Consider the following 11762-nt stretch of genomic DNA (forward strand, 5'->3'; position numbering starts at 1 on the left):
TCTTTTGTATCTCCTTCTTGTGTGTCCCTTTCTCCCGTTCTCCTTTTCTTCATCCTCTACTCTGTTTGGCTCATCTGTGATGACTGTGTAGGTAAACACAAACAAGTATGTAAGTCAATCAGTTTCCAGCTCTGTCAAATAAATGAATTTCAAGATACACACATTTGTCTTCATTAAAATGAGTGTCACCACACTGTCACAAAATGTAATACTAACCAATTGAAAATAGTTAAATTGACGTCTCTTGTAGATATCACTGTAAGAGTAGTTATCTGCCAATAGGACAGAATCATTCCTATACAAAATGCAGTTTGAGTAATTCACTTAATATATTTACTTAAAACTTTAATATAGTCATTTTCACTTAATACTCTAATATAGTCATCTTTCTGCATTCAACACTAAGGAAAGCTGTACAATTTGACATGATAATGAGGAAAAAAGGCCTCCGACAATGCAGATCATTTTTTGATCATATCAATTTTAAGATGGGGGTCAAGGCTTAATATTTGGGAGCATAGTGTCCCTTGCTCCCTTTCAGGAGCCCCACTGGATTGGCTTTGATCTGAAATATTTGTATAAAAAGCTTGTTAGCTGGCTGTCCATCTCATAATGTTCACATAGAAACTAGCTGTCAATAGGAAATATCAATCAGAAGAATTATATTTTCATGCAAAATCTGTCACAAAAAGAGGTTGCACATTTAAATGCAGGTGTTGTTATGGCAACGTCAGTGGCCAAACAGCCACATTTACTGCTGCAAATACGTTCAAACATGCTGTCGACACGTAAAGCAGTGGCAACTATGCCACCATTTCAGCTGACTTTTTCTCAGAAATACTGTCACATAACATCCATATATTTCAGTGCTAGGTTGATGCTTAGCTAAGCTAACTATGAAACACGACAGGACTCAGGAATCAGGATCAACTGTGTACTGTAAGGTAGCTTCTAGCTTCATGTCGAACACAGACAGTAAGTCAACATTTCCCAGAGAGCTTTCTTTGAAATCACCAAGTAACGCTAAAAAACACAACATTTAGATTGTATGACAAAGTGTTTATTTAATATATCTGGCTAGCTATAGCTACTTGCTAACGGTTTAGCTTACCCGCGCGATTCAAAGTAACGTCAACGTAGCTATAATTTATGCTTTGCTTACATGTTCGCATAACTTGTAAGTTTACTGACAGGTACATACCTTGTTCACCTGGCTCAGGTGGTGGCTCTGGGGTTGTTGTGTGAGCCACCACTTGAGAATTGCCGTCTTTTTTATTAAAGAAATGTCTAATGTCCATCTTCAGAATCTCCGCGTCCGGGGCTGACAGTTTAAAGTTTAAACATTGTCACAGAGGAGAGGTACGTACCTGTCAGCCAATAAAACACGTGTATTTCCATGCAACTCTCTGATTGGTCTGGTGGCGTCGTCTTGCCTATGTGTTGCATTCACTGAACATGGGAAATTACAATTCTACCGTCCGTCCTATAGGTAAAGTAGGTTAATGTATTATATTATTGAGGGAGAATTTGTCCGGGGCTAAAGAAAAAACATCCGGGGCTAAAGCCCCGGATGCCTACCCCAGGCGACGCCCCTGGACTCGAGAGTGACACGGGCCGTTTGTCAATGGGCCCTTCTCACTTCGGTTAAATGGATTCCTTGCTTCCCTCACTTGCGTCGTTTCCCTGTGACTAGTCCCTCCCACCAGGGAAGCATGGAGAGATGCAAGGAAACCACGAGAAGCAGGGAAATTAGTTTTAAGAGCAATGGGACGTCCTTTCCTCCGGAGCGTCACGTGAAGCGACGTCCATTTGTGATGACGCCGCACAGCTGTTCGTCTGACAGCAGCCCTGTCCCCGTTGTTTTCACAAACACCCCCGCCTCTGCTCTGTTAGTACACATGTACTGACACAAACATTTGTATCATCTGTTGTAGACCCCAATAAATAAAATAAAATAAGAACTCATACTCAAAGAAGATAAAAAAAACATTCTTAAAATGTATAAACGAACAATAGTTAGATTAATATTGATTAGAGTGCGCAATAGAAATAAAATAATTGAGAGAAGAAAAAGAGCTATGTTATCTATCAAAACCCAGTTAGATTAACATTCATTGGATTGCACACTTTGTTTGTTTGTGTGGATATGTAGCACATTAACATTTTAATAGCACTTAATGACTGACTGAATGGAAATGACAATAAATGAAAATGCAAAACGAAAAAAGCGATCATGAAAATGTTTCCAAAAAATGAATTAAATGATTTTTGACCACTTTGTTGTTCAGATATCACATATTTGTCACTATGATACATTAATTGAAACAAAACACGGTATAATCTGAGGAGTGACTCCCGTGAGGTTCATGTGTTTATGACGGTATGATCAGACTAAATGCATGTTAAATGCCCAGCATTCGCCGCCACTCGATGACGTAGTAGCCTATACTTGAAATAGTGGCTCTGCAGCAAGTGTACTCGACATTGAGAAACGGCCTTGGACTCGTGAATTGGTGACTTGACTACAACACTGCATAGAACAGAACATTACAATAAGTACAGTCAACTGTGTAAACTAATCATATTTTATTCAAACTTGTGGTGTGGTTCTCTTGTTTCCTCTTGACAGGTGCAACAGTCATTCTATGGACACACTTATGTGATAGCACCATCTGTGGCTTGTTGTGGGGGATAGGCCTATTATACTGTAGTAACAACATTTCTGTACTTGTGCTTTCAAGATTAAATGACAGTTTTAGATATAGGAAGTGCTTATTAATACACTTATTTTCTATAGTGTGTGTGCCAAAACACCATAGAAATACTATAGAAAATACTGATACTAGTGTTTTTTTTGTAAGGGTTAGCCTAGCTCAAATATGGACAGACTAGCGTAATATCATGTTTTAACTTAACAGAAGAATGTGAAATATCGAGAAAATGCTTGAAGTTACGAAGGCCTGTTTAACCGTCCGGAAAGTCTTGTTGATGTATTTTTGTTGATGTAAATGACCAGTTGCTGTGATATAAAAGCGACAGAGTCACGCCTTGTGTTGCACGTAATAGGTTAATAAGTGCAGGATTCCACTGGTCAAAGTTGAGACAGCTTCTTTGGAGGTTTCATTTCCAGTCCTTCCTGCTTGCAGAGCCAAGCAGTGTGAGCCGCAGACACCACCACCATGACGTTCCGTGGAAAACAAACCTTCTTCTTTCTGACGTCTGTGTTATTCCTCTATGTTGCTGCAGATCCACATGGTAAGTGAAGTAGATTACTTATTTATTTGGCAACACTTTTATGCAGATCTGGCTGCAAGGTGGAGTTGTAGTTGATTTTCTTTAAATGTCTTTTAAGGCGAGACACGGCAGGCAAAAACATCGTTTTTCATGCACTGGTCAATTTTGAGATTTTGTGCTATTTTGATTCCATAACATGTTTTCTTTCAGGCTTGTGGAAGGAAAACGTACAAAATACACATGTAAGTGTTTATTTTACTATAGTTTGTCTATTTGCGTCTGTAGATTTCTCCTAAATTCACCGGTTTTTGTGGGGAGAGGACACTGGCGCCTGTTTGTTCGCCGCTTCTCCTACGCCTCAGAGCTGCTTGTAGCACTTCGGGATTTGAAATCAAATATGAAGTGCTTTATAAATGAAACCCATTATTACCAAAAGTTAGCATTCTAACCATAGCGTAACATAAAGTACCGCGACCGCTGTTTGCACCACATATATCGTTGGAAAGTTCCGTCTCTCCTGCACAATCTCATCGGATCCAAATATGGTCATTTCCTTTGTATCAGGAACCAATCGTGAAAGTACAAAGGGGTCTTTAAACCAAGAAACGAAATCTCATTGGCTGGTGTCAATTTCTGACAACGTGATTCGTTCAGATGCGTCACGTGGTGTGCTAAAACACTTCCTGGAAATTTAAAATCTCAACCTGTCGTTCAATGGACAGCTTCCCCCCCCCATCTATGTATATACTCGCATTTTAGACTCTGTTACTAACTGTATATCTGTAGACTTGGTATGTCTTAAATGTCCGGTTAGGATGTATTAGAACGAAATCTAAAATGAAAATTGTAAATAAGCAATCTGTATGTAAAAAACCACCTGTATGTAAATTGTAAATAAGCCATCTGTATGTCAAATATGTCTTATATGTCTTAAATGACATGATGAATTGGAAATGGGGGACCCTGATGTAAACAAGACGAAAGTCTTTCTCTGGTCTGCATCCCCTTAACAATTGTATGTTTTGAGCTGTACTGTACTGTACCCAATATACAAGCTGTTAATAAACTTTTCAATCAATCAATCAATCAAATCTCAAAATGGCAAAAGAACGGCGAACAAAACGTTCACAGAGAAGACAACAATTGTCACTTGCACGAAGCAAGGTTATAAAAAAAACAAATGACCCCGAACATGAAATACATTCACGGAGTGCGTTGAGGCGCAAGCTGTCATCCAAAGAACAGGAGGGTTTAGCTAGCGCCTCACTGCAATCTTTAAAGGTCGTTTTCTCAAAATGAGTTTTTTCTCCTACTCTGAGTCCGGGATTTCCACTTCAGTAGCACGTGGATACACCAAACCTTCCAGTTATATTCCTATCAATATTATGGAGGCTTTTACATTAGGGTTTGTTCATATATCATTCATAGCCTGAATTATATAACATTTTATACGGCCCAAAACTTCACAGGTTTGGTAACGATGCAGCCATCAACGCATCTAAGCGTATGATGGGATGTCATCAAATGCCGTTGGCATGGCATTCGCCATCAAGTTAGTTCAAAAGTTTGCAGTTAAAATATTCTGCTTTTTTTCCAAGCCTTTTTACTTTATTTTCTTCTCTCATCACACATTCGAGCCCCCAGTGTTCATGTATCATTTCAATCTCAATTCTTCACTTTCTTCTTACACATTACATTTCAGCATAGCAATTTAGCGTCAGCTTTTCAGCATAAAGCATTCCCACTAGCAATTTCTTCAGGAATTGCATTCTCTAGTTAAACATGCTATTTCAGAAACTTGTAATAAAAAAAAACAATTGCCTTATTGTAAGTAATTAACTGGAGAAATGTATAGCTGATATCTTTAAGTTAAAAAAATTACCCTATTCACCTGGGGTGTCTCGCCTTAAAAGTGATATGACTGGAAGCTACCTGTTTGCATTTTCTCACGCCTCAATCGAGTTGACCTTTCAGCCACTGACGACCGTGCCTATGTCCAAAGGTGAAACATCTCTGCCAAAGAGCAAATTAGGATAAGAGTTCATGCTGTAGTTAATATTTCTTTTTTTTGCTGTCTTCATGTAATGCAGGATAAGATGATATTCAACTAATTGTTGCCAAAGTGAGTTATATTTTTGATTTATTTATACAAAAGCATGGCAAAGATTAAAGTAAGCTTTAACTGGGCTCGAGTGCTCGACCATAGACTGTATATAAATGGACGTAGTGTCCGTGGTGACGTCACCCATAGGGTTTGACATGGCTGAAATCAATTGGAAAGTTGTTGTATTATCTAAAACGTTTCCATTTATTTGTTCCAACATAATCTAGAACCAGCCAATGAACACATGTTGCCTACATGAGGGAAATATATGCGCTACTTAGCTATAACACATGTTATTTTTCCAGGTAAGTTACACTGATACATTGCATTACATTTAGATTCTGAGTCCGTCCTAATATCCTCACAGCACCTGAAGTCCACACTAAGCTGGGGAGCCTGAGAGGTCAGACTCTGAGTGTCAAGGGGCAGGAGAGTGGGGTCCATGCCTACCTGGGTATCCCATTTGCCAAGCCACCTGTGGGCCCTGCTCTGAGACTGGCTGCCCCCCAGCCTGTGGAGGGATGGGAAGGAGTGAGAGATGCCACCAAGCAGCCACCCATGTAAGGCCTCCACATGCTACAGGTGTCGCATACCTTCCTTTAAAATGATATTCAATACTCACTGAAAATCATGTTTCTTTTTCAGGTGTGTTCAATATAAAAAGTTCGCCTTAGATGTGTTGGAAAAACTTGGTGGCCTGGTCGTGGATTTGCCAGACATTTCAGAGGACTGCCTTTACCTCAACATTTACACTCCTGCCGACAGAACTCCCGATGCCAAGCTTCCAGTAAGTTGCTCCATGTCGTGAGTGATACTCAGTTTACTTTGTTCAGGTTTGGATAAGGATTCCTTTTGAATAATCCATACTGAGTGACAATGTAGGTTTTTTAAAACCATACCCCAAAGGGATTGATGTCACAATCTATGTTATTATCTAGTCATATTAAAGTCTTTGTTAATGTGGTTTATTGAGAATCTAAGTAAGAATGTGCCTTCAATGCTTGTTGAAAAGTTTAAGGGCTTGCATTACCTTACCAGGTCATGGTCTGGATTCATGGTGGAGGGTTTGCTATGGGGTCAGCTTCTACGTTTGACGGCTCCGCCCTGGCTGCTTACCAGGATATGGTCGTAGTTCTGATCCAGTACCGTTTGGGTCTTCTGGGCTTTCTCAGGTTAAAACCACTCAAATCACTAAGAAGAGTTAGAATTACCATACTAAAATAATATCTCACTACTTTGGATTTGATGTGAAAAAGTAGTCCCTTTTACTAGGCGGTGAACAATATAATTGTATGCCTTTCCAGCACTGGAGATGAGCACATGTCTGGGAACTTTGGCATGCTGGATCAGGTAGAAGCTCTGAGGTGGATCCAGCAGCACATTCACAACTTTGGAGGAAACCCAGATGTAGTTACAATATTTGGGGAGTCTGCTGGCGGAGTGAGCGTATCTTTACTGGTAAGTATCAATCTGCAGTTGAATACAAAAAAAACTACAAAGTTACTTCTGTCATCAGAACCTTACATTTTCTTTGTCGCTTGAATCGACAGCTCCTCTCACCATTGTCTGATGGCCTCTTCCACCATGCCATTGCTGAGAGTGGCACTGCTGGAATGGATATTGTTGTTGTAAAGGATCCTCTACCAGTAGCACAGGTTAATTATAAGTGTGTGTAAACATTCTTCAGTGCACAACACATTTGTTTTTCTAAGTCGTTAAGATGGATCCCACATATATCTCCTCAGATGGTGGCAAATATGTCTGGCTGTAGCCTCGAAAGCACACAGAAGATCGCTGATTGCATGAGAATCGTCGACATAAAAACTATTGAGGCTTTGGGAGAGGTGAGATATTGAATGCAAATAATATATAGATTTATTTAGTAGGATTTCTTTTTAATAGGAATATTCTGCTAGATTTCCATGATGTTTTAAGTATTTATATCAACTTTTTCTTTTACAATTTTTTTCTTAAGGATCAAACCTTGAGAATCTCTGTAAATATTGATGGACACTTCCTGAGAAAAACAGTGGACGAGCTTTTCCGTACACATGAACTTCTTACCGTACCATTCATGACCGGCATTAATAATGATGAAGGGGGCTGGATGCTTGCTGATGTAAGTGCAATTGCTAAATTAGCACTGATGTGTATGTGACTGAAGAGCTTAACAATTGCCCATGAAAACATGATAATGTGTTGTCTCTGTGCTTGTCTAAAATGTGAATTGTCTTCCCTAAGTTTTTTGCTCCTCCAAACTGGACAGAGGGGATAGATAAGGAGCATTTGATGAACCCTCTGTACCTCTTCTTCCCTAATGTAAGGCAGACTGTTCTGGACATTACAATGTTACAATATACATCATGTTGAAACTTCTTTGACAGATGTTTTGTTCATTTTTTTCCAGCCCGAAGATGCAATCATTAGAGAGTTAGTGTTAGAGGAATATATTGGAACGGGTGAAGATCGTGTGAAAAATAGAGACGGGTTCACCGAGCTGTTAGGGGATATGATTTTTAACATTCCTGCCATTAAGACTGCTAGTGTCCACAGAGGTATTTACCATGCAAATATTTTGAGGAACCATTGCTAAATATTTCTTGCCACACACTTTTAAAAACAAAATATCTCATGTCCAATCTTTTATTAATAGATGCAGGTGCTGATGTATACCTGTATGAGTACCAGTATCCTCCACAAATCCTGAAGTCAAGAAGGCCAAGCTTTGTTGGGAGTGACCACGGAGATGAGATCTTTACAGTTCTCGGATTGTGCTTTACAACTACCCATGTCACATTATCCGGTCAGTGACATATATAAATCACAATTTGAATAGACCACCAGAGATATGCAAAGTGTTTTAACAGATTATCCCAATGTTAGAGCCATGCACTGAGGAGGAGGAACAGCTTAGCAGAAAAATGATGAGCTATTGGAGCAACTTTGCTCACACAGGGTAGGAATTTACCTTTATTACAAGATAATACACACATGGAGATAAGACTGTTTTTATAACTGTGATTGTGTGTGTTTTTTAAGGTCTCCTAATGGGGATGGGCTGGCCCACTGGCCAAAGTACGGCACAGGGGAAGAATACTTGTCAATTGATTTAAAGGAGCAAGTAGCTGGCCAGCACCTTAGGGAGAAGCGGTTTGTCTTCCTGACTCAGACTCTCCCAGAAAAGATCCGACAACACAAAGAAAAGATGGAGCGCAACGAGCTGTAGAACAGTCTCCACCTCCATCATTTTCTGATTCAGTGATTCCATTGTTAAAAAGTCAGTCAAAAGGCATTGCATAATATTCATTAATACAATCCACATTTGTGTGGTCATCTGTGGCTTATAAAAAGCATTCACTTATTAATTACATTTATACAATTTAACTAAAATGTTTAATGTTGTGTAATAACCTTTTATTTTAGATAGTTTCAGGCAATACTTCTTTAAAATCTAGAAGCTTGAAAATAAATGCCTCCTTAATTAGTGGGATACTTCTAGTCTGAAATGTACTTAATAATCTGGATTCCCATATCAAATAAAAATCTTCTGAAGCTGCAGTGTGAAACATTGTACTGACTTTCCCTCACTCATTACTGTATATGTCAAGCAGTTTTTATTCTCAATTCGCACCAAGAAACACACACACGGTGTGATATGTCCAACACTGAGGTATGAAAGGTGAACATGAGACCAAAGAAGAAATACAGTCTACAAAAATGTTTTTTTCCCAGTTTTTACCGAGAAGAGTGCTCAAGCTGGAAAGCTCCCTGAAGTCCCATGTGAGCCGTTCAATAGGTCATTTATTTTTCGACAAAATCAGGTGTATCGCATTGAAAATAGTATAAAGCAACACATTTTCCAAAGGCAAATCATTCAAATAGCACAGAGGGTGTTCAGACATAGCAAAACAATTGAGAGGAAACTAATAAAAAGGGGGGGCCAGTCCATGTAAACATTTATAAAAAAAACACATACTTTTAAAAGACTTAAAATTGTCAAAAAGCTCTAAAAAGTAGTGTTTTTAGCCTCGACTTAAAATAACTCAGCGTTGGTGAAGACCTCAGGTTTTCTGGAAGTTTGTTCCATTTGTGGGGAGCATAAAAACTAAAAGCAGCTTCGGCGTGTTTGGTTCTGAGCCGCGGAACAATGAGTAAGACGGCCCCGATGATCTCAGAGCTCTGGGGGGCTCGTAACAGGACAGCATGTCGGACATATATTGGGGTCCCAAACCATTTAATGCTTTATAAGTTAACAATATAATTTCAAAATCGATAGGTATAGGTTATGTTATTCTATTGCAGTACAATACATCTTTCCAACTTACATAATACTATCTCAAGTGAGGTGACATTAAAGGTATGTTTGATGTCAAACCAAAAGCAGGAGCACGTCTCTATCTCTTAAGTTCAAAGGGCAAAATGAGACGAGAAATGTTCTCTTATCAATTGTTAGAAAAGTATTTCTATTGGAGAAAATGCTAAAATGAATGTCCCTACATGAAAAAAATGTATACACATAAATACTCAAGTCCTGCTTTTCACTGACTTCTGGCCAAGAGAATAACACCTGAGAAGCTGTCATTTTTTAAAGCAAAACAAAATTAAAATCAAGGCATGCTGCTCAATGAAAATAAAACATCTTGTTAAGATTAAAGTTATGAGCGAGATGCGATAAGATCCAAACAAAAAGCAACATGCAGTTTAACATGTTGGGCACTGAAATCACAATAATGCTATATAGTAGAATACATTGGACACCTTTATTGTCTTCAAGCACTATCAAGTAGGCCTACAGACATGGTTTTAGAATCAGAGGCACGTACAGTTTGATCCTTTATAAGTGGTACGAGTTATCATTTTTCTCCTGCAGGGAATAAATTAATAAAGGTTAATATTTGACCTGTGCACTGGAGGATAAAGGTCATACTGAGGTGAACTGATACAATACATGAGGTGAACTAGCTTAATTAGACCCATGTTTGTGAAACACATCATAGAACGTGAGTTAAGCTATCGTGATATGATGTTCTATCAGCTGAGGACAGAGGTGATTTGTGTCAACTGGTTGTTATTATGCATTATAAAACGGACAAGTCAAATCAAGCAATCTGATTGGTTCTTAGCCGTGATATAATGAGCGTATATCACGGGTAGAATTGTAGGCCTAGTTACTTTTCACAACAAGTCAGTATCCCTCCACGTCTGAGAAAAGCTACAACCGTTACATTACGTCCGTTACGAAACGGAACTAACTAACAAAGCTTAAGATGGAAACATGTAAGGGATAATGTGCAGCAATGACTTATTGACCGTTGTTAAGGACGCTCACATCTGCAGAAAGAAGTCCAGTCGATTTAACTGTATACAGTTGGGCTGCTTTCGAACTGGGACAAGAAAACAGCGGAGAAGTAACGAGGCAGAAACCCTCCTTTTTACGCAGCGGTCCAGACATAGACATCAAAACATATTCAGTCGCCAATTACTTTGGCATTAGGGCAGGGATATCTAGATACTTTCCAAGGTTTGACATAATGAATTGTGCTACTTTCACAGCAAGCAACGATGTTTTCAAATCTGTAATTAAAAAGGTCCGCAAAAACGCTATCGACCAATCAGATTGCTTGATTTGACTTGTCCGTTTTATAAATATATTATTATTTACATTTCGTCCGTTACGAAACAAACTTACAAAGCTTAAGATGGAAACATTTAAGGTTAACTTCGACCTCCGGGGTGGTCTTATCTTAATTGTCTCACCCTTAATTGTATTCACCCTTAACTCCCACCTGTCGAGTACGGCTGTACTGAGGTGTTTTTCCTACGGAGACGTCGCGAAGAGACGGAGCGACTCCACCTGTTGCTGCCTGCGATCTGTGATCTACGGAGGCCTGCTCATCGCGAAGAGACAGAGTGGCTCCACCTGTTTGCTGCCTACGATCTGCGATCTACGGAGGCCTGCTCGATGATTTGTGCCATTTGGAATTCTATCAGGTCTGTGAATTTGAACAATTTTGACGGCAGGAATAATTTGTTAGTGTGATCAAGATATTTGGCATTGTGAATGATTCGTATGGCTTTTTTTGTAGAAGAGATACTGCATGTATAGAACTTTTGTAGTTATTGCCCCAGATTTCAGCACAGTTATTCAGATATGGTAAGACTATAGTGAACAGTAGAGAATGCAAAGTGATTTCTGATCTAGAACTTGTTTTACTTTGTTTAGTATGGAAAAGCTTCTTTACAGCTTTGATTGCACATGTTTTATGTGTAATTTCCAATTTATTGTGTCATCTATTATTACCCCAAGAAATTTAATTTCATGGACTCTTTCAATTTCAACCCCATCTATTTGTATTTGTGTTTTTGTTCTATGTTTACCGAACAGCATTCATTTTGTTTTACTCAAATGTAATGATAGTTTATT

The 11762-nt window shown here is 38.9% G+C and overlaps 1 protein-coding gene across 1 annotated transcript; it reads left to right on the plus strand.

Moving 5' to 3' along the window:
- Window positions 1-3015: 3015 nt before the first annotated feature.
- On the plus strand, window positions 3016-8892 carry LOC117533376 (fatty acyl-CoA hydrolase precursor, medium chain-like). Its single transcript, XM_034197072.1, has 13 exons — window positions 3016-3255; window positions 5706-5898; window positions 5984-6125; window positions 6377-6510; window positions 6643-6796; window positions 6889-6993; window positions 7084-7182; window positions 7314-7457; window positions 7580-7657; window positions 7746-7893; window positions 7992-8141; window positions 8222-8294; window positions 8378-8892. The coding sequence occupies exons 1-13, from the start codon at window positions 3180-3182 to the stop codon at window positions 8562-8564; spliced, it is 1683 nt and encodes a 560-aa protein (XP_034052963.1). The 5' UTR covers window positions 3016-3179; the 3' UTR covers window positions 8565-8892.
- The last annotated feature ends 2870 nt before the right edge of the window (window positions 8893-11762 follow it).

This window comes from Gymnodraco acuticeps, unplaced genomic scaffold (assembly GCF_902827175.1).
Source record: "Gymnodraco acuticeps unplaced genomic scaffold, fGymAcu1.1, whole genome shotgun sequence".
NCBI lineage: Eukaryota > Metazoa > Chordata > Actinopteri > Perciformes > Bathydraconidae > Gymnodraco > Gymnodraco acuticeps.